Here is a 25644-nt window from a genome sequence, read left to right as displayed (position 1 = left end):
GAGCTGACAGGTGTGTCTGTACGGGACTCCTATAGTAGAGATGAGACGGTAGGAGAGCTGACAGGTGTGTCTGTACGGGACTCCTATAGTAGAGATGAGACGGTAGGAGAGCTGACAGGTGTGTCTGTACGGGACTCCTATAGTAGAGATGAGACGGTAGGAGAGCTGACAGGTGTGTCTGTACGGGACTCCTATAGTAGAGATGAGACGGTAGGAGAGCTGACAGGTGTGTCTGTACGGGACTCCTATAGTAGAGATGAGACGGTAGGAGAGCTGACAGGTGTGTCTGTACGGGACTCCTATAGTAGAGATGAGACGGTAGGAGAGCTGACAGGTGTGTCTGTACGGGACTCCTATAGTAGAGATGAGACGGTAGGAGAGCTGACAGGTGTGTCTGTACGGGACTCCTATAGTAGAGATGAGACGGTAGGAGAGCTGACAGGTGTCTATATGGGACTCCTATAGTAGAGATGAGACGGTAGGAGAGCTGACAGGTGTGTCTAGACGGGACTCCTATAGTAGAGATGAGACGGTAGGAGAGCTGACAGGTGTGTCTATACGGGACTCCTATAGTAGAGATGAGACGGTAGGAGAGCTGACAGGTGTGTCTGTACGGGACTCCTATAGAAGAGATGAGACGGTAGGGGAGCTGACAGGTGTGTCTGTACGGGACTCCTATAGTAGAGATGAGACGGTAGGGGAGCTGACAGGTGTGTCTGTACGGGACTCCTATAGTAGAGATGAGACGGTAGGAGAGCTGACAGGTGTGTCTGTACGGGACTCCTATAGTAGAGATGAGACGGTAGGAGAGCTGACAGGTGTGTCTGTACGGGACTCCTATAGTAGAGATGAGACGGTAGGAGAGCTGACAGGTGTGTCTGTACGGGACTCCTATAGTAGAGATGAGACGGTAGGAGAGCTGACAGGTGTGTCTGTACGGGACTCCTATAGTAGAGATGAGACGGTAGGAGAGCTGACAGGTGTGTCTATACGGGACTCCTATAGTAGAGATGAGACGGTAGGAGAGCTGACAGGTGTGTCTGTACGGGACTCCTATAGAAGAGATGAGACGGTAGGGGAGCTGACAGGTGTGTCTGTACGGGACTCCTATAGTAGAGATGAGACGGTAGGGGAGCTGACAGGTGTGTCTGTACGGGACTCCTATAGTAGAGATGAGACGGTAGGAGAGCTGACAGGTGTGTCTGTACGGGACTCCTATAGTAGAGATGAGACGGTAGGAGAGCTGACAGGTGTGTCTGTACGGGACTCCTATAGTAGAGATGAGACGGTAGGAGAGCTGACAGGTGTGTCTGTACGGGACTCCTATAGTAGAGATGAGACGGTAGGAGAGCTGACAGGTGTGTCTGTACGGGACTCCTATAGTAGAGATGAGACGGTAGGAGAGCTGACAGGTGTGTCTGTATGGAGACCGTTTTAACTGTGCATGTGTAGCAGTTATTGAATATGAATGTGGTTTATTTTGTATTGTATTAAGAGCAAACAATTATCAGCAAACAAACTTAAATGAAATAAATGTTGATATAACGTAATCTGCATTTTAATAAACATGAGTGAGTGGGATATGTTTTGTGACGTGTCATAAATGGTACATATTGTGATGTGTTATACTGTACCTGGGCAATAGAGTGATGTGCGATGTTTTTCTTGTTTCTTGTAATAGAATAATGATTCTTTTTTTGTTTCTTACCATTCTGTTTTAATGTACAGGAGTGCTGGGTGTCCATACAAAATTCCCTCAAGGGACAATAAAATCTTATCTACAGTATATCATGATTAGATGTTACATCAGCTACAATTGTGTTTATACTGCGTGCATGTGGTGATGGGTATCCTACAGACAGGACTCACTACAGTCTATAACAGCACAGACTCATTTATATACACTGTGTGCTTGTTGTGATGGATATCCTACAGCTACCAACACAACAAACAGGTGTCACAGGTGTGGAGGTAAAGACCTTTCCTGGAGGTATAAACACTTACTTTGGTTCTGCTAACTTCATCAGGCTCATCTCCCCCTGAGAGTGAGTCCCCAGTCTCAGGTATCCAGAGTGACAGATGTGTCTGTCTCAGCATCACAGGTGGTACAAACTGTTGAATACAGCTGTCTGATCTTCTGAGAGGACCTGGCTGCTGTTTTGACACCATCATCATGATTATGGGCTCGTGATGGATGAGGTGTGATGCTGCTCACTGTGTTTAGAGTGCGCTGTGACTCTCTTGCCTTGCAGACATCTGGGTTCCTCTGCGTGTTCAGGGTCCCTGTTTCCTGTATTTTAGAATATTGACTTCATATCGAAGTCTTATCACACTGCTGGAGAAAGTGTGGATCATCCTGGATCAGAAGGGACAGGCAGTGTATCTGAGAGGACTCTCTTCCTGTTGTGAACTCATGACTCGCACCGATACTCCTACATCCTCTCCATCTTCGGGAAGGACATCGCCGAGAACATCCTCGTCCGCGTCACGTTTGTGGACGGGAAGGACATCCCTGTCCTGGGCGCCATCGAAGCCGCGGGCCTGCCCTGCCGCAAGAACCGGAAGGGCAAAGCGACGCACCTCGACTTTAACAAACACATTTAAACCAACAAAACTACAATTTCACTCAAAATGTCAGACGCAACTGAAATTAAAGTGGCCTTCGAGATCAGTTCAGTGAGCTCAATAATACACTTTTACACCAACAGACCCACAATTTCACCACAATCACATGGAGCTTGTGTCTGTGAAGGTGAAGTGTGAGACGATTCTGTCATCAGGAGGGAGGGCCACAGCAGTACAGCAGAGAGAGCCATCACTGTTACCCACATACTCTCACACCGGTCCCATGTAGAACTGCTGTATTAAACTGTCTGGTGAAGAGACGCGTCTGAGACTTCTCATGATCAGGACAGGTCACGGTAAACATGCAGAAAGTGATGGTGAATTCTCGTTTCGCCTGCGTCTTATTTACTCGTTGTCAAACATGCCAGTCTGTGTTATTGTGCGTTTTGAAAAGTGGTTGTCGATTTCTTTAAATGTTTCATACAAAAATGCTATTTGGAGAGTAACTAATTAGATATTCCCCTTGACTGAGGATGTGTACAGTCATCCATCAGGACTGGTACATTTAAAAATGACTGGACAGAGCGCCACCTACAGGCGAAAGGCCACATCACAGCAGCAACGTGTGAACAATAAGACTTTTACACCCAAAAACCACAATTTCTCCACAACCCCCCAAGCACAATGATAAAGAGACTTTTACACAATTTCACCACAAACCCCCCGAGCTCAATGATTAAAAGACACTTTTATACAATTTGACCTCAAACACCGCAAGCTCAATTTACACAATTTCACCTCAATGATAGACACTTTTACACAACTTTACCACAAACCAACCCAAACACAATAATAAAAAGACACTTTTACACAATTTCACCACAAACACCCCGAGCTCAATGATAAAAACACACTTTTACACAATTTCACCACAAACCCCCTGAGCTCAATGATAAAGACACTTTTACACAACTTTACCACAAACCCCTCGAGCTCAAAGATAAACAGACACTTTTACACAATTTCACCACAAACCCCCCAAGCTCAATGATTAGGACACACTTGTACACAATGATAAAGATTTTTACACAACTTTATCACAAACCACCCGAGCACGATAGACACTTTTACACAATTTCACCACAACCCCATTGAGCACAATGATAAACTTTTACACAATTTTACCTCAAACCCCCCGAGCTCAATGATAAAAAGACACTTTTACACAATTTCACCACAAACCCCTCGAGCACAATGATAAACTTTTGCACAATTTTAACACAAAGCCCCCGAACTCAATGATAAAAAAACACTTTTACACAATTTCACTACAAACCCCTCGAGCACGATGATAGACACTTTTACACAATTTCACCACAAACCCCTCAAGCACAATGATAAACTTTTATACAATTTCACCACAAACCCCCCGAGCTCATTAATAGACACTTTTGGACGATTTCACCTCAAACACCGTGAGCATAAAGATAAAAAGACACTTTTACACAATTTCACCTCAAACAGCCCGAGCTCAATAAAAGACACTTTTACAAAATTTCACCACAAACCCTTCGAGCTCATTGATAGACACTTTTACACAATTTCACCTCAAACACCGTGAGCTTAAAGATAAAAAGACACTTTTACACAATTTCACCTCAAACCCCCCGAGCTCAAGGATAAAACGATTTTTGCACAATTTTATCTTCAACACGCACATCACATTCTCTCCACTGCACATATCATTTCCATACCTCCTCCCTCCTCATCCAACTTCTCTGGTTCCCTTCTCTCCAGCTTCTCTCTTCTTGACTCAGCATCCCTCAACAAACTAGTTACACGCATGAAACCCACCACATCTATTTTAGATCCCATTCCCACCACTTTATTCCAGTCCTGTTTCTCTTCTCTCTTTCCCATTGTCCTCAATATTATACATGAATCCATGAGCACTGGTGTCATACCAACGGTCCTCAAAACTGCTGCCATTACCCCCTTGCCAAAAAAGCCTAACATGGCTCTCGACAATCTTAATTTTCACCCCATCTCCAACTGACCCTTTCTTCCTAAAAGTCTAGAACGTGCTGTCACACTCCAGTTACATCACCACCGATCATCTAATAGCTTCTGATTCTGGTTCCCTCTCTATACTCATCCTTCTTGATCTCAGTGCTGACACTGTTGACCATGACATCTTACTTTCTCGTCCTGAGACTGTTTGGAGTTTCTGACACTGCCCTCAAATGGTTCAAATCTTACCTCACCGATTGCTGTCACTTTGTCTCTCTCAATGGGTACAGGTCTGAAATTGGTCTTGTCAAGTCTGGTGTTCCTCAGGGCTCAATACTGGGCCCCTTGCTCTTCAGCATTTACATGTTCCTACTTGGTCAGCTTTTAAGATCACATGGCCTCAGCTTTCATTTTTACGCTGATGATACTTAACTATCCATCCATACCAAACCTGACATTGATGTGGCTGTCTCTATTCTATCTAATTGCATCTCTGACGTAAAAGGTTGGATGACTCAAAGCGTCCTTCATCTTAACTGCAACAAGACTGAAGTCATGCTTATTGGCACCCCCCATCAACTTCGTAAAGCCAGTCCTGTAACCCTGTCTGTAGATGGCTCTGTACTTGAGCTTCAGTCAAAATTGAGAAACCTTGGAGTGATATTCGATTCTGGCTTAACATTCGACCCACATGTGCAGCATATCGTCAAAACATGTTTTTTCACCTTAGAAATATCGCTAGACTACCCCCTATGCTATCACTAACTGTGGCTGAAAAGCTGATCAACACATTTGTATTCTCTCAAATTGACTACTGTAATGCTCTACTTGCAGGGGGATCAAAATCTACTCTGAACAAACTGCAGTCTGTCCAAACCTCAGCAGCCAGAATCCTGACCAGGTCTAGTGCAGGAGGCCATATCACTCCTGTCCTGGAGTCCCTGCACTGGCATCCAGTTAAATTCTGTGTGGACTTTAAAATCCTCACACTCACCAATAAGGCTCTGCATGGCTTGGCATCTCAGTACCTGTCTGAACTATTATCGCCCTATTCCCCACCTCACAACCTTCGCTCTGCTAATTCTGCTCTCCTTACTGTCCCCCAAGCCCCTCTACACGCTTGGGGTGACAGGGCCTTCTCCTGTTCTGCACCCAAGCTCTGGAACTCTCTCCCCAAGGACATCAGAGAGTCACCTTCTCTAAACTCCTTCAAATCCAGACTCCAAACCCTCTTCTTCAGAAAAGCCTTTACTGAACTGGTTCTGTTCTTCACCCCTCTGCTCTTCTTAGTACCACCATCCACGGTCTCCTCTGTGTATTGTCATTGTGTTGTATCTTGTATATTTATTGTTATTGTCATCCTGTAAAGCACTTTGAGAAGCCACCTTTAAAGGCGCTATATAAAATAAAGTTTAACACCCCGAACTCCATGATAAAGACACTTTTACCTCAAACCCCCTGAGCTCAATGATAAAGATACTTTTACACGATTTCACCTCAAACTTGTCACACTTACAAAAAAAAAAGACACACTTACCTCGGTGTTGGTGGAGGGGAGTCCTCGTATCCTGTAAAGCGCGTTGAGTGGAGTGTCCAGAAAGGCACCATATACAGATTCAGCCACGCAAATCATTACGTCATACCGCGGTACGTGATTGGCCGGCCAAAATGACCGACAGTGGCGCTCGTGGAAAGATTTAATCATTTGATCTCTTTACTGTGCACATTTTAATCTGCTTAGTAATTCATATTTATATGGAATTTTACCACTAAAGGGAAATTTTAGTAGCTGAGCATAAAAGGAAGAGGAGCATAACGCATCTGAAGGTCATAAACGATATTAATTTAGGAACATAAACATATTATGTCTCGGTATTTTAAAGAAAAAATACACACCAGTCTTCCATTTCTCCCTGAACATTTTAAGCACCAAAGTCTTACATGTGATTATTTGGGAAATGTTTTCACGTGCTCCTTGCTCCCTCTGACCACGATACCGGACGTTTATACAATGATAGTCACTTTTACACAATTTTACAATGACAAAGACTTATACACAATTTCACCACAAACCCGCTGAGCTCAATGATAAAAGACACTTTTACACAATTTTAACCTCAATAATAAATTACCTCGGTGTTGGTGGAGGGGAGTCCTCATTCTGTAAAGTGCATACCGTAGAGTGGAGTGTCCAGAAAAGCACTATATGAGTTTAAGCAATTATTAATATCAGTTCCATCAGTTTCCTTTGAACAAATATTATTGGCATTATCTTGACATTTTTTATATTTCTGAACATCACCACATGTTCGTGCTGTGTGCGGTCCTGTAGGGCGCAGATTCAGGTACAAAGGTTGTTATCGCATCTCTCTCTCTCTCCGGTTTCACAGGTATTTTCAGAGTAGACTAAGGGCGAGTCCGCCTCCCCCACTCACATGTCCTCTTAGAAAAACAGATTCACAACGCGCAGCTGTGTCAGTCTTCTGTGTGTAAGAAAAATCGGTCTGAACACCATGGCTGCTGGTTTTAATGAGCTGCCAAGTCAAGAATACTTGAATCTTCCTGCGGTCAGCAGTGTTGTGAGTATAGCTGAGCCTCACCTGGATGAAAACAGGACATAATGCATAATCAGCAATCAGGTGATGGAGACTGTGCTGCTCTGCTCTTCCTCTGGTGATCTACAGGCTGTATTTCTCTCGCTGTGACCCTGTGGGTCCAGTCAGTGTGTCATTACGCAGTGATGAGAAACCGCAGGTTTAAAAGAGAGAAAGAGCTCACTGATTAATACCACTGGACATTAATATAGTGACAGAGAGAAGCTCAGATCACACAGCAGGATCTCACAGCCGGGGACTGATCTGGGATCTGGGACGGTCGAGTGTGAATTGTGGGGCTCTAGCTGTGCTGAACAGCTCTTGAGCACACTGGAGTCTCTCAGTGACAAGACCACGGGCGTCTTCCCTCCCCTACATCCTCAGAGTAGAACAGAATTGATGACAATGCTAAATTGAATATTATTGATGACAAAGAGTTCATGCCAACACCTAACTTTCTTAACGCGAGAAATACCGCTCAACACGGCTCTGTGTGAAAAACCCGTCGATCACCAGAGGGAGCAGGACAGCGCAGCCTCCAGTCACCCAGAGGAATAGATGTGAAATGAAAGGACACACAGGAAGGGCTTCAGAAACAGACAAGGCTTTATTCTCTCGCCCACGTCAGGAGCCATCAGAAGCTGGTTACAGTAACGGTCAGCAAGTCCAAGCGACTCGTTACAATTACACGGCCGGTGAACGTGGATTCTGTCTGGCACGGCCAGATTGTGAAAAATGACTATTTCATGATCACGCGTTTCATTTTAATCAAGATGGGGGCAAGGGGGTCTTCTCTGTGACCCTCCCTTAGAAAATTAACGTGAAAAAACTAAAAATCAGACAATCACAACAGACATCTCAGAAAACATCTACATACTGTGAGTGTCTGGAGACTGTATCTGAGTTTCAGTTTTTGGCCGGACCACAGCCCCACCCACACAAACACCCCCACTCCCCCATCCTCACACACACACCCCCACACACTCAGCCACAGCCCCACCCGCACACACAACCCCACACACACACAACCCCACAGCCCCACCTACACACACACCCCCACTCCCCCATCCTCACACTGCGCCACGCCACACAGGCGCCGGCTCACCTCGCCGTGCCCGGCCCCCCCACGTCACACAAACCGGCTCAAACAGACACTTTTACCTCAAACACCCTCTATCAAACAATGATAAAAGAATTTTACACAATTTCACCTCAATGATAAAAAAAACACTGACACAATTTTACAATGATAAAGACAATTTTACAATAAGACACTTTTACACAATTTTACCTCAAACCCGTCGAGCTCAATGATAAACAGACACTTTTTCACAATTTTACTTCAATGATAAAGACACTTATACACAATTTTACCTGAAACCCACCAAGCTCAAAGATAAAAAGACTTTTATACAATTTGACCTCAAACCCCCCGAGCTCAAAGATAAAGACACTTTTACACAATTTCACCTCAAACCCGTCGAGCACAATGATAAACAGACACTTTTGACAATTTTACATCAAACCCTCCCAGCACAATGATAAAAATACTTTTGACACAATTTTACCTCAAACCCGTCGAGCTCAATGATAAACCGACACTTTTGACACAATTTTACCTCAAACCCTCCCAGCACAATGATAAAAAGACACTTTTACAAAATTTTACCTGAAACCCACCGAGCTCAAGGATAAAAAAACACTTTTACACAATTTTACCTCAAACCAACACTTTCGTCAGTTTTGACAATTTTACCTCAAACCCGTCGGGCTCAATGATAACCCGACACTTTTGACCCAATTTTACCTCAAACCCGTCAAGCTCAATGATATTAAACCGACACTTTTGACAATTTTACCTCAAACCCGTCAAGCTCAATGATAAACCGACACTTTTGACAATTCTACCTCAAACCCGTCGAGCTCAATGATAAACCGACACTTTTGACACAATTTTACCTCAAACCTGTCGAGCTCAATGATAAAGACACACTTTTACACAATTTCACCACAAACATTTTCTCACTCCTATGACTGTTTTCTCATCAGCCTGAGGACTGAACGATTTCAATGAAGAAACGGAGGGACAAGTCGCCACTCACCGCCACAGCCCGGGAAACATCTTCCGTCTCCAACACGAACAGCAAACGTCCTCTCGGTGCGCAGAAACGTCCAGAAACGCGTTGACTTTGGACTCAGTCAAGTTTAACAGGTGTATAAACGTGCTGAAGAGCCCCAGACTGGCGAAAACTCTGTCAGACCGATTATACTGACGCAGTATTATATTATATTAGCGTTACAACACTGATAGCATATGATATTGATGACACTGACGCAAACGCACACTTTTCCACTCCTTTGACGCCGATATCTACGTTCGTGAAGAACAAACTGCTGCTCTAGACGACATTATATTTAAAACACACGAACTGAGTGATAGAAACGTGTTCAAACCGCGGTTGACCTGTGGCTTCAGCTCGGCGACGCAGAAACACGGCGTCCATGAGGGCGGGAAAGAAGAAAGCTTGTATATTCTAATAAAAAGCTGACTAAAACCAATTATTAATGATAAAATAAGGTCAAACTCGGGAAACGGCGGCGGGGCAGGAGCCCTCACGGCGGGAAAGGCGGGAAGCGCGACCGTTAGGAATTCAAACTTCAAACGAGACGCGCACCTGCCCCGAGTTCTCGCAGGGACCGCCCCCCTGTCCCCTCTCAGCCAATGGGCTTCCACCACTGTGGAGTGACGTCCCGCCTCAGCCCTCTCCTCCAATGGGCTTAAGGGACACTCGAGTGACGCTCTCGGGAGCCCTCCTCCCCGGGTAGGGCTGTTATAAGCCCTCTGAGTGACTGACCCAGGGTTCACAAGCTGCCCAGGAGGCTCTACTGTACACAGAGAGGGGTGGGAGGGGGGAACAAGCCTATACCCTGGCTCCTCTCAGGAAACTGCTGATGAAGCCGGGATCAATTAACGACCGACTAATTAATGAGTGAGTTGAACCCTGTGGGTGTCATTCCCAGTGTGGCCCAGAGCAGTCACTGGGGAAAAGAGAGACTCTTTCTCTGAGGAGCAGGGCGGTATTGGCTTCGACATGCTCGCTGGAGGTGCTGTGGTTCCAGTTTGTGATGTGATGAGAACAGAGATTCGTCCAGCAGTTTCAGGACTCAACCTAAAAAGTGACTTTTTAGCTGATGTGACAGAGGACCAGCCTAGAGGACCAGGTATTGAAGAGAAACAGGAACGTGTGTTTTTACCTCCTTCCAGCTGAAGTACAGCAGTAGAAACCTATTGTTCGCTTCTTTAGAATGATACAGAAACGCTGCTGGAAAACAAAGGTGATTATGAGAGAAGTAGCTGAATAAAAATCAGAATCAAGCCCTGCAGGACTAAAGGGATCCTGTCTGTTGTAACAGAGCTGACTGACAGGAGCTGGTATTTCATACCAGACTGAGAGGATTATACTGGGGAGAATAACAGACAGTCAGGAGATCAAATATTGTAGGGTTACACATTACAGGACTCCCGTCTCCTGTGGAGACACACCTGTGGGGTCGTGTCAGGGCAGAAGTCCCACATTGTAAACCAGTGTAAACTGGGACTGGGACCAACCCGGATCAAGACCAGACCTGAGAGCTTCAGGACTCTCTCCCACTGGTGTCCTTTTCTCTCTCTCTGTCCTGTGTCCTAAGAAACCCCACTAATCCCCCGTGTGGGAAAGAGGACCCGCTCGTCCCTCCTGTCCTGTCCCGGTGTCGCCGTCACTGGGACTGGAGCAGCCGGAGAGGAGACGCACTTCCAGAACTTTCCTTCCCGCTCGGCTCTTCCCCTCCTGAGGAAAGAGCATCTTCCCACACAAACAGCCCGTTTCTCTCGGAGACGCCCGCAGCACAGGGGGCCTTTTCCCAGGACACCAGGACACCCGGGAAGAGCCTCCCAGCCCACAGGAGGGGAGTCCCAGTCCTTCCCGGGATTTCCAGGACAGGAGCGGCTCCTCAGCTGGGAATAAAACCGCCCCGAGAGGAGCTCGAGCGCTCGGGCTCGGAGCGTCGCTTAGCAACCGGCGCCGCAGCGGCATCCGGAGGACGAGCCGGAAGCGGGTTTTGGCGCCAGTTCTGCTCTTTGATGATCGGCTCAGGAGAATAAAGTCGATAGAAAAACATTAAAGTCCATCTCTCTCCCTCCTCTGTGGAAGCCGTGTCCGCCAGGGAGTGGAAAGAAAAAAAACGCGCCGCGGTTTCTCGCCGTTTCGACTTTAGATCTCGAAATTATGACTTTTCTGACTCGAAATTACGAGATATAAAGTCCCAATGACCAGAAATAAAGTCGTGATTCTGAGACTGTAAGTCGCCGTTGCGAGATATAAAGTCCCAATGACCAGAAATAAAGTCGTGATTCTGAGACTGTAAGTCGCCGTTGCGAGATATAAAGTCCCAATGACCAGAAATAAAGTCGTGATTCTGAGACTGTAAGTCGCCGTTGCGAGATATAAAGTCCCAATGACCAGAAATAAAGTCGTGATTCTGAGACTGTAAGTCGCCGTTGCGAGATATAAAGTCCCAATGACCAGAAATAAAGTCGTGATTCTGAGATTGTAAGTCGCCATTGCGAGATATAAAGTCCCAATGACCAGAAATAAAGTCGTGATTCTGAGACTGTAAGTCGCCGTTGCGAGATATAAAGTCCCAGTTGCCGGATGAGCCGGCAGCGGGTCTGGGCGCCGTCATGAAACGACGTCTTTCATCATCACGTCGGTTTTCCAGCGGCGCTTCAACGTCCTTCTGCACAAGCGAGCGGTGTGTTTCTGCAGCTGCACTCCGGCTGAAGGAGGTGAAAACGCGCTTCTCTTCCAGAAAGGTCTGTGTCCGAGCGATCGGCCGGCCTGATGCGCGCAGTGTGGCTGAAGCGCCTCTGTCTCTTCCTCAAGACCCCTCATGAGCAGCCCCTCGAACACCCACACCAGACACGCTGTGAGAAGGAGGCACACGCCCCCGCTGGGATCGCAGACACAGCCCGGCCGCCTCACGCCTGTCCTGGCCCACCCTGCCTGGCGCCCGCCGGAAACAGCTGCTCGCCATCTCGGCCACAACCGGCCACTTTCCCACCTCGGAGTCCCGGCCAGCGACACTGTGCTCTTCTACCGGGTGTGACACCGCCAGACCCACAGCTGGATACAAACTCACTGTTCCACTGTTACAATTATACACATGTAGTGTGCTCTCTGAAGGCACCAGTTCTGTAGGGTTTGGGCATTTACTGAGACAATTATTAATTGTAGCAGTAAATCACAAAATGATTCTTTTGATGGCCTTAGAATCCAACCATGCGATATAACTCAAACAACGCACACACACAGGTACTAATACACGAGGATACATTTATTAATACATAGAATATGCATATAAATCTAACAGATCTTATCAAGAGGGTTATCAGAATACAAAAGATATATATTCAATCAGTTACAAAGTGTTACACATATCAAGAGGACATATGTTCAGTATATCATTCATTTAGACCGTTTCGTAAATGAACTTGGTTATAACTTCTACATTAGATACTCAAAACAAGTACATAACTGTTAGGAATTAAATTGATATCAACTGGTTGGGATAACAATTGAATTCTCGAGCTGTAATGCATTGAAGTTGAATACTCATCCAATCTCTGGGGATTCAGATCTCCTGCGGGCACAAAGAATCAGTTGCAGGCTGTTGCTGTCCAATCCGCGCTCTCTGGCTCCGTGCCAGGCTGTGCTGTGCGGCTTGCGACGGTGCGCTGCTGATGCTCACTGACCGGCTAGTTAGTGTTGGCTTTAACTAGCAAAGTTTGTGCACAGGAGAAAAATTACTGTGGGTCCCAGCAGGTCAGGAAGAGGACCGGTTCGTTCCTGATGAAGCGCTAGTTCTGAATAGTGATTCAGCTGTCCACAGTTCGGACCTGTTCACGAGGCTTGCTGCTGGTGCTAACCTCGGGTGGATCCTCTGGTTACTCTCTGGCAACCTCCGCTCTAGACTCTTAGAACAGAGGAAAGTTCTGGCACTCGGACACACTGGCCGTTCCGTGGTTGTCCGGGCTGAGTCTCAGGATGGTCAGGAGGTGCGCTGCGAGAATGTCCTGCCCTTGGGAGCCTCCTGCTCCTGGGCCGTCCTGCCCTGGATTTCTCCTTTGAGATTCTCCCTTTAGAATTGTCCACAGAATCTCTCAGGCCCTCTGTGTTGCCTGTTTTTACCTGGAGGAACTTCAGCTCGTTCATTGGCTGAAAGTTTCATGGGCATCAGAGTCCCACGTGGGTTACTCGGCCCTACCAGTCCCTGATTGGTTGATCAAGGTGAGATATGAGTCACTTACACCTGACACTTAGGAATGCAGTCCAGATGTCCATCTGGCACTCCCTAGACAGATAGGCGCCAATGGATGACCATTGATCATGATAGCCAGGCTTAGCTAAGTGCATCCCCCTTTGGGAGCTGTCCCTTATCAAAAGAAAACATCTTTAAATCAGCCTGCATGAATAGCTTCTCTGTGGCTGCACCACAGAGAGATGAGGCCTCATTTGGGAAAGCACAGCAACACTTAATTCTGTCTTATTAACAAGCATTGCCGCTACATACATATATTCTGTTACACACACATATACAATGTCAGAATTATATCCAAAAGTATTCATGACATTTATATATATATACACAAAGAATACCAAAATACAAACATGATCAAAATAGAACATTATTTAAAATGAGTTTTCTTCACATGGGACACTAAGGGCTGGTTTTCAGTGAGTCGGATCTCTTACGAGGAAGAGATCAGTGTTTCAGTGGAAAGTCCTCACTCTGTGTCCAGGAAGTATCTTCCTCTCCCGCTGGGAAAAACTGTGGATCAGTGACTGACCTGCGGCAGTGTCTCTGTGTCTCTCTGTCACTCGGATAACACTGCCTGAGCTCCTCCTCTCCCTCTCCCGCTCCTGTCTCAGTGTCTTCAGCTCTCTCTCAGCTCCTCGATCTCCTCTCTGTTTCTCTCTCCTGTCTGTGGGCTGTGTGTGCTTTTGTATGTCTGCGGGCTGTGTGTGCTCTTGTCTCAGTCATCTTCTGTGACCTTCTTCTCGATGTGCTGCTTGTGGTCCTCAATCACTCTCCTATGTCTCCTGTGTGTCTCTGATGCCACACAGTGAGTCTGTCTATCACTGTGTTTTGTCTCTCTATTGTCTCTCTGTATCTCTCTACTGTCTCTCTCAGCTCCTCGATCTCCCTCCTGCAGCTCCTGTGCTCCTGTCCTGCTGGAGTGAACTGTGTTGTCGACACACTGACCTGCTGGAGAGTCTCTCTGTGTCCCTCTGCCTCCTCTCTGGCCTTTTCCTCATAGTGCTGCCTGAGCTCCTCCATCACCCTTCTGTGTGTCTCCTCTCTCTTTCTCCTCTCCCTCTCCTGCTCCTCTCTCAGTTCCTCTATCTCTCTCTGCAGCCTCTCTCTCTCCCCTCTCTCTCTCCTCAGCTCCTCCTCCAGCTCTCTCCTCCTCCCCTCATCCCTCTCCTCCCTCAGCCTCTCCTCCAGCTCTGCTATCCGCTCCTCCAGCGCTCTGATCTTCTCCTCTCGTGTCTGGATCTCCTCCTCCATCCTGCGGAGGTGGTTCTGCAGCTCCTTCTGGTGCTTCTCCCTCAGTCTCTCCTCCTCCCCCTCCCTCAGGATCTGCAGTTGCCTCTGTCTGATCTGGGACTCGGCCTCCTGGTACGTCTCAGTTCTGTAGTAGCTGCCCTTGTTTCCTGCGACCAGCTCCTCTATCTTCTCCAGCAGCTCTGTGACCTGAGTGCTGCCCCTGTCCTTGTTGTTGAGGGCGTGATACCTGTTCCCACACTTCTCCAGCAGCCACTGGAGCTCCCTGCTGCCTGTGTGCACAGACTCCTCCAGCGTCCTGCTGGCCAGCTCATCAGCGTGGGTGAGCAGGACCATGGTGTGTCCTAGGGCACTCTCCCCGAATATCTCCAGGACTGTCTCCAGTGTCCTCCTCTCCTCCCCTGTGGATCGGCCCAGCGGGGTCACCAGGAGGAAGGCGTGGGGTCCCGGGGCAGACAGGTTAACACAGAGCCCCACATCCCGTTTCCTGTCCCCCTCAGACAGTCTGGCGTGGAGCCAGTCTGGAGTGTCCACCACAGTCACCCGTCTCCCGGACACTTGTCCTGTCCTCTTCCGGCTCTCCTGAGTGACCACGGAGCTGCTGGCTTCAGAGGGAAACTCCTCTGAGCCCAGGATGGTGTTTCCTGCTGCGCTCTTCCCAGCACCAGTCCTGCCCAGCAGCACCAGTCTCAGCTCAGAGGGGCGGGACTGGAGTCTGGGTTCGACTTCACTCACTGCAACAGGAGGAGAGACAGGAGCATCAGGGAGGTGACACATGAGAGGAGACGAGCCTCTCCACAGATAAGAAGGGTTCAGTTTGAAGAAGAAGGGTCAAAACTTAAAAGTCATTATGAAGGAATCTTACAGAATGAACATCTGGGAATTAACCTTGAGTATCAACTAACTACATAGTTTTACCTGATGTTCATGTTTTTTCCTTGTGTCAGATCTATTTTTTCAACGTGACTCAAGTTTCATCTGAAAAGTCTGTGTTTATATACCGGCCTCAAGCATATACACTGCCCTCTCACACCTGGACGAGAGAGAAACGTATGTGAGAATGTTGTTGTTGATTACAGCTCAGCATTCAACACCATCGTACCCTCAAGGCTCGTCACCAAGCTCCGGGACGATCAGACCTGGACCCACCACACCAACCCCGTAGACAAGACAGCGCCTGTTCTCTCTCCCCAGACTGAAGAAGTTCAGCCTGCCTTCACACATCCTGACCAGCTTCTACAGCTGCACCACTGAGAGCATCCTAACCGGCTGCACCACTGCCTGGTGTGGTAACTGCTCCGCCCACGAGCTCAGGGTCCTCCAGAGGGTGGTGACACTGGCTCAGAACACTACCAGCTGCGCTACTGAACACAGAGGATATCTACTGTGTTAATGCCTCAAGAAGGCCAGGTCCATCCTCAGGGACCCCAGTCACCCTAAACACAACTTGCTCTCTCTACTACCATCTGGAAAACGGTACTGAAGTATCAGACCAAGACCACCAGGTGTCAGAACAGCTTCTTCCCCAGGCAGTAAGACTGCTGAACAGCCAACCACAGCAGACACCTGCAGTTACCTCCTTGAACTGACAGGGGGCACTGGCACTCTCAGGACACCTACGAAGAGCACTAAATACCTCCTACCCTGTACCCTACTACTGTCAGCACACCTCAATACCTCCTACCCTGTACCCTACCACTGTCAGGACACCTCAATACCTCCTACCCTGTACCCTACTACTGTCAGGACACCTAAATACCTCCTACCCTGTACCCTACTACTGTCAGGACACCTAAATACCTCCTACCCTGTACCCTACTACTGTCGGGACACCTCAATACCTCCTATCCTGTACCCTACTACTGTCAGGACACCTCCATACCTCCTACCCTGTACCCTACTACTGTCAGGACACCTAAATACCTAAATACCTCCTACCCTGTACCCTACTACTGTCAGGACACCTAAATACCTAAATACCTCCTACCCTGTACCCTACTACTGTCAGGACACCTAAATACCTAAATACCTCCTACCCTGAACACTACGACTGTCAGGACACCTAAATACCTCCTACCCTGTACCCTACTACTGTCAGGACACCTAAATACCTCATACCCTGTACCCTACGACTGTCAGGAGACCTAATTACCTCCTACCCTGTACCCTACTACTGTCAGGACACCTAAATACCTCCTACCCTGAACACTACTACTGTCAGGACACCTCAATACCTCCTACCCTGTACCCTGCTACTGTCAGGACACCTCAATACCTCCTACCCTGAACACTACTACTGTCAGGACACCTAAATACCTCCTACCCTGTACCCTGCTACTGTCAGGACACCTCAATACCTCCTACCCTGAACACTACCACTGTCAGGACACCTCAATACCTCCTACCCTGTACCCTACTACTGTCAGGACACCTAAATACCTTCTACCCTGTACCCTACTACTGTCAGGACACCTCAATACCTCCTACCCTGTACCCTACTACTGTCAGGACACCTAAATACTTAAATACCTCCTACCCTGAACACTACTACTGTCAGGACACCTCAATACCTCCTACCCTGTACCCTACTACTGTCAGGACACCTCAATACCTCCTACCCTGTACCCTGCTACTGTCAGGACACCTAAATACCTCCTACCCTGTACCCTACTACTGTCAGGACACCTCAATACCTCCTACCCTGTACCCCACTACTGTCAGGACACCTAAATACCTTCTACCCTGTACCCTACTACTGTCAGGACACCTAAATACCTCCTACCCTGTACCCTACTACTGTCAGGACACCTCAATACCTCCTACCCTGTACCCTACTACTGTCAGGACACCTAAATACTTAAATACCTCCTACCCTGAACACTACTACTGTCAGGACACCTCAATACCTCCTACCCTGTACCCTACTACTGTCAGGACACCTCAATACCTCCTACCCTGTACCCTGCTACTGTCAGGACACCTAAATACCTCCTACCCTGTACCCTACTACTGTCAGGACACCTCAATACCTCCTACCCTGTACCCTACTACTGTCAGGACACCTCAATACCTCCTACCCTGTACCCTACTACTGTCAGGACACCTCAATACCTCCTACCCTGAACACTACTACAGTCAGGACACCTCAATACCTCCTATCCTTGTGTTACTTCCACACAATCTGTAAATTGCAGTTGTGTAATCTGTTGTATCCCAACGTTAACCCCTATAAATTCCTGTCCTCCAACTCTTCTATCCCTCTTAACGAACCTTTAACGAGCTTGCAGATTTCAATGCTGACAACACTGCTGTGTGCTGTACTGTTCGTGCATCGATCAATAAACCTTGATTGATTGAGTGTTGGTCCGACAGTCTTGAGGAACAGATTACAGAGACTGAGCTGCTGTGTGATGGATTAAATCTAATCTCCCTGAGAGAAAACAGTTCAATTACAGCACAGAGGATTTAAACAGACACAGATCTGTGTGCCACTGTGTTAGTAACGCAGTACAGAGCGGAGCACAGTATGATTTTAATTCCTAACAGGACACAAGATGGTTGAATCTCTCAGTCTGATGAGCAGTAAGATCAGTGACTCAATAATACAGCATCAATCACACTCACTGGTGGGAGGTTCAAGATCTTTACTGTTCCTCCTCTTGACAGGCAGTCTGGGCTCCTCTGTCTCTTTCTCCAGCTCCTCTTCCTCCAGTGTCTTTCTCATCTTCTCCTTCAGCTCCTCTTCTCTCCTGCTCCACTCCTCCTCCAACCTCTGTCTGAGCCCCTCTTCTCTCTCTCTCTCCCTTCTTTCATACTTCTGTCTCAGCTCCTCTTTCTCTCTCTGTCTCTCCTCCTCCCTGTGTCTCAGCTCCTCCATCTCTCTCTGTCTCTCCTCCTCCCTCTGTCTCAGCTCCTCTGTCTCTCTCTGTCTCTCCTCCAACCTCTGTCTCAGCTCCTCTGTCTCTCTCTGTCTCTCCTCCTCCCTCTGTCTCAGGTCCTCTGTCTCTCTCTGTCTCTCCTCCTCCCTCTGTCTCAGCTCCTTCGTCTCTCTCTGTCCCAGCTCCCCCGTCTCTCTCTGTCTCAGCTCCTCTGTCTCTCTCTGTCTCTCCTCCTCCCTCTGTCTCAGCTCCTCCGTCTCTCTCTGTCTCAGCTCCTCCGTCTCTCTCTGTCTCTCCTCCTCCCTCTGTCTCAGCTCCTCCGTCTCTCTCTGTCTCTCCTCCAACCTCTGTCTCAGCTCCTCCGTCTCTCTCTGTCTCTCCTCCAACCTCTGTCTCAGCTCCTCCGTCTCTCTCTGTCTCTCCTCCTCCCTCTGTCTCAGCTCCTCCGTCTCTCTCTGTCTCTCCTCCAACCTCTGTCTCAGCTCCTCCGTCTCTCTCTGTCTCTCCTCCTCCCTCTGTCTCAGCTCCTCCGTCTCTCTCTGTCTCTCCTCCTCCCTCTGTCTCAGCTCCTCTGTCTCTCTCTGTCTCTCCTCCTCCCTGTGTCTCAGCTCCTCCATCTCTCTCTGTCTCTCCTCCTCCCTCTGTCTCAGCTCCTCTGTCTCTCTCTGTCTCTCCTCCAACCTCCGTCTCAGCTCCTCTGTCTCTCTCTGTCTCTCCTCCTCCCTCTGTCTCAGGTCCTCTGTCTCTCTCTGTCTCTCCTCCTCCCTCTGTCTCAGCTCCTTCGTCTCTCTCTGTCCCAGCTCCCCCGTCTCTCTCTGTCTCAGCTCCTCTGTCTCTCTCTGTCTCTCCTCCTCCCTCTGTCTCAGCTCCTCCGTCTCTCTCTGTCTCAGCTCCTCCGTCTCTCTCTGTCTCTCCTCCTCCCTCTGTCTCAGCTCCTCCGTCTCTCTCTGTCTCTCCTCCAACCTCTGTCTCAGCTCCTCCGTCTCTCTCTGTCTCTCCTCCAACCTCTGTCTCAGCTCCTCCGTCTCTCTCTGTCTCTCCTCCTCCCTCTGTCTCAGCTCCTCCGTCTCTCTCTGTCTCTCCTCCAACCTCTGTCTCAGCTCCTCCGTCTCTCTCTGTCTCTCCTCCTCCCTCTGTCTCAGCTCCTCCGTCTCTCTCTGTCTCTCCTCCTCCCTCTGTCTCAGCTCCTCCGTCTCTCTCTGTCTCTCCTCCTCCCTCTGTCTCAGCTCCTCTGTCTCTCTCTGTCTCTCCTCCTCCCTCTGTCTCAGCTCCTTTGTCTCTCTCTGTCTCTCCTCCTCCCTCTGTCTCAGCTCCTCCGTCTCTCTCTGTCTCTCCTCCTCCCTCTGTCTCAGCTCCTCCGTCTCTCTCTGTCTCTCCTCCAACCTCTGTCTCAGCTCCTCCGTCTCTCTCTGTCTCTCCTCCAACCTCTGTCTCAGCTCCTCCGTCTCTCTCTGTCTCTCCTCCTCCCTCTGTCTCAGCTCCTCCGTCTCTCTCTGTCTCTCCTCCAACCTCTGTCTCAGCTCCTCCGTCTCTCTCTGTCTCTCCTCCAACCTCTGTCTCAGCTCCTCCGTCTCTCTCTGTCTCTCCTCCTCCCTCTGTCTCAGCTCCTCCGTCTCTCTCTGTCTCTCCTCCTCCCTCTGTCTCAGCTCCTCCGTCTCTCTCTGTCTCTCCTCCTCCCTCTGTCTCAGCTCCTCCGTCTCTCTCTGTCTCTCCTCCTCCCTCTGTCTCAGCTCCTCCGTCTCTCTCTGTCTCTCCTCCAACCTCTGTCTCAGCTCCTCCGTCTCTCTCTGTCTCTCCTCCTCCCTCTGTCTCAGCTCCTCCGTCTCTCTCTGTCTCTCCTCCTCCCTCTGTCTCAGGTCCTCTGTCTCTCTCTGTCTCTCCTCCTCCCTCTGTCTCAGCTCCTCCGTCTCTCTCTGTCTCTCCTCCTCCCTCTGTCTCAGCTCCTCTGTCTCTCTCTGTCTCTCCTCCTCCCTCTGTCTCAGCTCCTCTGTCTCTCCTCCAACCTCTGTCTCAGCTCCTCTATCTCTCTATTGTATGTCTCCAGTTCAGTGTACAGTTGTTCAATGTCAGTGGTGAAGTACAGCCCATAGTTTCCTGCCACCATGTCCTCTATCTTCTCCAGCAGCTCTGTGACCTGAGTGCTGCCCCTGTTCTTGTTGTTGAGAACATGATACCTGTTCCCACACTTCTCCACCAGACACTGGAGCTCTTTCCCTCCTCTCTCAATGTGCTGCTCAATGGTTGTGTGTGTCAGTGTGTCCCCGCAGGTGAACAGCACTATTGTGTGTCTCCACACTCTCTCACTGAGGAGCTCCAGATATTCCTTCACTGATCTCCAGTCTGTGTTTGAGTCCAGATCAATCACCAGGAGGAGAGTGTGGGGTCCTGGGGGACACAGAGACACGCTGTACACAACCTCCTGTCTGATCTGCTGAGGATCATTCCTCATCAGCCACACATTCCAGCCTGGAGTGTTGACCACAGTGATCTGCCTCCCAGCTACTTCACCCTGTCTCTTCTCACACTCCTGAGGTTCTCCCTCAGTCTCAAACTCCTCTCTGCCCAGGATGGTGTTTCCTGCTGAGCTCTTCTCAGACCATCTCTTCCCCAGCAGCACGATCCTGATCTCTGAGAGACGCTGTGGTGCCTCATGGGAATCAGCCCGTCTCCTCCCTGTCAGAGAGAAAGATCACAGATTATTTACATTATAAAGTTCTCATCACAGATATCTTCACTCTTCATCCCATTTAAAATTCACGATAAAAACTTTTCTATATCTTTCCTATTGTCCCAGCCCTGTGAGAGAGGAAAATCACAGATTATTGAGATTATTTTTCTGTGTATTCTCTGTGGTATACAAAAATGTTCTGTTAATGTTAATCAGACTGTATTCTTACAACATTCTTATTCTGTATTCTTACAATTTATATTAAATATTTGTTTATTTTAACTGTTCTCTCAATAGTACATGTTTATTTTTCATCAGGATTTTGTTTCTTAGAATAATTTAACCTCACTGAAAGGTTAGATTTCTCTCATCTGATAAACAAAACAGACATTTTTCCAATGTCTTCCTTGCTCATCTTTACCAAGGGTGCCAATACTTCAAGAGGGCCCTGTAGAGTCCCACTAACACTCTGAGTGTCCAATGGCAGTTCAGACATATATGGGACTCCTGTGTTCAGAATGAACCTTTATACCACCTTATTTTTAGATAAATGTAAAGAGCTGTAAAATCATTCAGTCCATCCTGATTCTTCAGTAGTGAGTCTAAAATGTCACATTTCATAAAAAATATTTGGGACTCAGCCACCTGGCTGGGAAATCTCTGTGTTGTATAGTTTCAAACCGCTTAGAAACTACTACAGTGTGGATCTACTGTGATCCACACTGAAGAGAACTAGCGTGATGTTAGTTTAAAAACAGTGAAACTGACAGGGTGGAGGAACTGAGTCTCTTTAGTCTGAAGGGAGTGTCCCACACTGACAGGGTGAAGATAGGGAACACAATTCATACAAAATATTCAACATCCTCAGTGACAGTCAGTCATCATTAAAGACCAGTTAGATATTGAAACCTCAGAGTTCCTCAGAATTTAACACTGAAGCTCAAAGCAACACTAAGACTTAAAATCAGGAGTGGGAGGCTCTACTGTACACAGAGGGGGGTGGGAGAGGGGAACAAGCTGCCCAGCCCTGTTGTTGAAGATGATACCCTGGCTTCTCTCCAGACACAGCTGGATGAGCTCCTCCAGTCAGGACATGGGGCTCTACTGTACAGAGAGGGGTTAAGGGAGGGAACAAGCTGCCCAGTCAAGACAGTACAAACAGCTGCATGAGACCCTGGAATCATTACTAATTATGGGCCAAATAAATTCCTCTGTTGTTCATCTGTACTGATTCCTCTCTGGTATTATCAGCTGTACAATAAACACGGCCCCTGAGCAACAAACAGGAAATGTTCATATCTGAGCGTGTCTGAGCATCATGAATACTAACACTGTGAATCCAATACCATCAGCACACAGTCAGGTTTTACATCAATCATTCTACCTTAAATAAACACCTTATTAAAATATTTAGTGAATTCCAATCAGCTTGAGTTGACAGTACCGATCTCTGATCCCCAACAAGAGAAAGTGAAAGTAAAACAGTTTCTGTCTCTCTCCTAGTTCAGAGCCTGTGTGTCTGACAGACAGAACACACTCTCAGCAGACAGGAAGACACTTCTCCAGCTGCTGCTGTGCTCTGTGACAGAGAAGAGACCCTCAGTGACTCCCTTACCGATACTCTGACAGGCAGAACAAGAGAAAACTCACCAGGGCTGAGCGCTGCCATCTCTCTCTCTCTCCTTCTCTTCCTGCTGATGTGAGGTGGCGGGTTTCCTGTCCTCGCTGTGACGCTGCTCTGGCGCCACCTAGTGTGGATTCATAAAGTTAATCACCAACTGAACAGGTTCATCAGTAAGAGCAAAATAAAACACCAGAATACCCAGTTCAACTCTTAACAGCATCCTTGGACACTGGGGTCCACACCCCTACTCTCACACACAGTGTCCTGAATCTGTACTGACCAGCAGTCGGGACACTGGGGTCCACACCCCTACTCTCACACACAGTGTCCTGATCTGTACTGACCAGCAGTCGGGACACTGGGGTCCACACCCCTACTCTCACACACAGTGTTGTTGTACTGAGCAGGACTTTTTTTATATTTATACATACTGTGTGCGTCATTGACGACACCTCTACTCTTACAGTGTCCTTCTGTGTCTCTGGTTTGTAATCTCTCTTATGTTCAGACAGAGGAGGGAGAGAAATGGACTTTTATGTTTTTATATCGACTTTATTCTCCTGAGCCGATCATCAAAGAGCAGAACTGGCGCCAAAACCCGCTTCCGGCTCGTCCTCCGGATGCCGCTGCGGCGCCGGTTGCTAAGCGACGCTCCGAGCCCGAGCGCTCGAGCTCCTCTCGGGGCGGTTTTATTCCCAGCTGAGGAGCCGCTCCTGTCCTGGAAATCCCAGGAAGGACTGGGAATCCCCTCCTGTGGGCTGGGAGGCTCTTCCCGGGTGTTTCCGCAGACGAGGGGAGTCCTGGTGTCCTGGGAAAAGGCCCCCTGTGCTGCGGGCGTCTCCGAGAGAAACGGGCTGTTTGTGTGGGAAGATGCTCTTTCCTCAGGAGGGGAAGAGCCGAGCGGGAAGGAAAGTTCTGGAAGTGCGTCTCCTCTCCGGCTGCTCCAGTCCCAGTGATGGCGACACCGGGACAGGACAGGAGGGACGAGCGGGTCCTCTTTCCCGCACGGGGGATTAGTGGGGTTTGTTAGGACACAGGACAGAGAGAGAGAAAGGGACACCAGTGGGAGAGAGTCCTGAAGCTCTCAGGTCTGGTCTTGATCCGGGTTGGTCCCAGTCCCAGTTTACACTGGTTTACAATGTGGGACTTCTGCTCTGACACGACCCCACAGGTGTGTCTCCACAGGAGATGGGAGTCCTGTAACGTGTAACCCTACAATATTTGATCTCCTGACTGTTATTCTCCCCAATATAATCCTCTGTCTGGTATGAAATACCAGCTCCTGTCAGTCAGCTCTGATACAACAGGCAGGATCCCTTTAGTCCTGCAGGGCTTGATTCCGATTTTTATTCAACTACTTCTCTCATAATCACCTTTGTTTTCCAACAGTGTTTCTGTATCATTCTAAAGAAGCTAACAATAAGTTTCTACTGCTGTACTTCAGCTGGAAGGAGGTAAAAATACACGTCCCTGTTTCTCTTCAATACCTGGTCCTCTAGGCTGGTCCTCTGTCACATCAGCTAAAAAGTCACTTTTTAGGTTGAGTCCTGAAACTGCTGGACGAATCTCTGTTCTCATCACATCGCAAACTGGAACCACAGCACCTCCAGCGAGCATGTCGAAGCCGATACCGCCCTGATTCTCAGAGAAAGAGTCTCTCTTTTCCCCAGTGACTCACTGTCGGTGCTGCTCTTTCCCTGAATCTGTCCTCACTCGTCCCCTGAGCCAAGCGGCGAGGACAAACGAGTGAAACTGTGTCAGAGGAGCAAGTGTGGTGTCTGTGTGTTCCTGCTGGGGGTTGCTGGTACTGGTGTCTGTGTGTGTGGAGTCTGTGTGTTCCTGCTGGGGGTCGCTGGTGTCTGTGTGTGTGGAGTCTGTGTGTTCCTGCTGGGGGTCACTGGTGTCTGTGTGTGTGGAGTCTGCGTGTTCCTGCTGGGGGTCTCTGGTGTCTGTGTGTGTGGAGTCTGCGTGTTCCTGCTGGGGGTCGCTGGTGTCTGTGTGTGTGGAGTCTGCGTGTTCCTGCTGGGGGGTCGCTGGTGTCTGTGTGTGTGGAGTCTGTGTGTTCCTGCTGGGGGTTGCTGGTACTGGTGTCTGTGTGTGTGGAGTCTGTGTGTTCCTGCTGGGGGTTGCTGGTACTGGTGTCTGTGTGTGTGGAGTCTGCGTGTTCCTGCTGGGGGGGGGGGGTTGCTGGCGCTGGTGTCTGTGTGACCGCTATCCTTCCTGACAGTTCAAGATCAACTCCGCAGCCTGACGGTCCTGCTGTCTCGACCCGGTCCACTCTGTCGGTTCCGAACCAGGGAGCCAAGAGCTGGATCGGCCAGATTTAAACCGGGTCACTGTTCCTGAAAGCGCACACAGTAGGTGGCCAGAGACGGGGGGGTCAGGTGTCATTTTACTGAGGGAGTGTGCCACCACCTGCAGCCCTTCACCCCACTGCTGGGCCACACTGGGAATGACACCCACAGGGTTCAACTCGCTCGTTAATTAGTCGGTCGTTAATTGATCCCGGCTTCATCAGCAGTTTCCTGAGAGGAGCCAGGGTATCGGCTTGTTCCCCCCTCCCACCCCTCTCTGTGTACAGTAGAGCCTCCTGGGCAGCTTGTGAACCCTGGGTCAGTCACTCAGAGGGCTTATAACAACCCTGCCCGGGGAGGAGGGCTCCCGAGAGCCTCACTCGAGTGTCCCTTAAGCCTATTG

The 25644-nt window shown here is 48.7% G+C and overlaps 1 protein-coding gene across 1 annotated transcript in view; it reads right to left on the bottom strand.

Moving 5' to 3' along the window:
• Positions 1-23030, bottom strand: part of LOC138242568 (trichohyalin-like) — a 29212-nt gene extending 6182 nt beyond the window's left edge. Inside the window, exons 1-5 of the mRNA XM_069198103.1 lie at positions 22974-23030; positions 20639-21328; positions 14299-15511; positions 12194-12357; positions 2425-2546 (exon numbers count right to left, since the gene is read on the bottom strand). Of these exons, the coding sequence (XP_069054204.1) occupies positions 2425-2546; positions 12194-12357; positions 14299-15511; positions 20639-21328; positions 22974-22992 (2208 nt within the window). The 5' untranslated portion in view covers positions 22993-23030. The remainder of the gene's footprint in view (positions 1-2424; positions 2547-12193; positions 12358-14298; positions 15512-20638; positions 21329-22973) is intronic.
• Positions 23031-25644: the final 2614 nt, after the last annotated feature.

The sequence above is a fragment of the Lepisosteus oculatus genome, chromosome 14 (genome assembly GCF_040954835.1).
Source record: "Lepisosteus oculatus isolate fLepOcu1 chromosome 14, fLepOcu1.hap2, whole genome shotgun sequence".
NCBI lineage: Eukaryota > Metazoa > Chordata > Actinopteri > Semionotiformes > Lepisosteidae > Lepisosteus > Lepisosteus oculatus.
The sequence above is the reverse complement of the archived record's forward strand: the minus strand, read 5'-3'. Positions and strand labels throughout refer to the sequence as shown.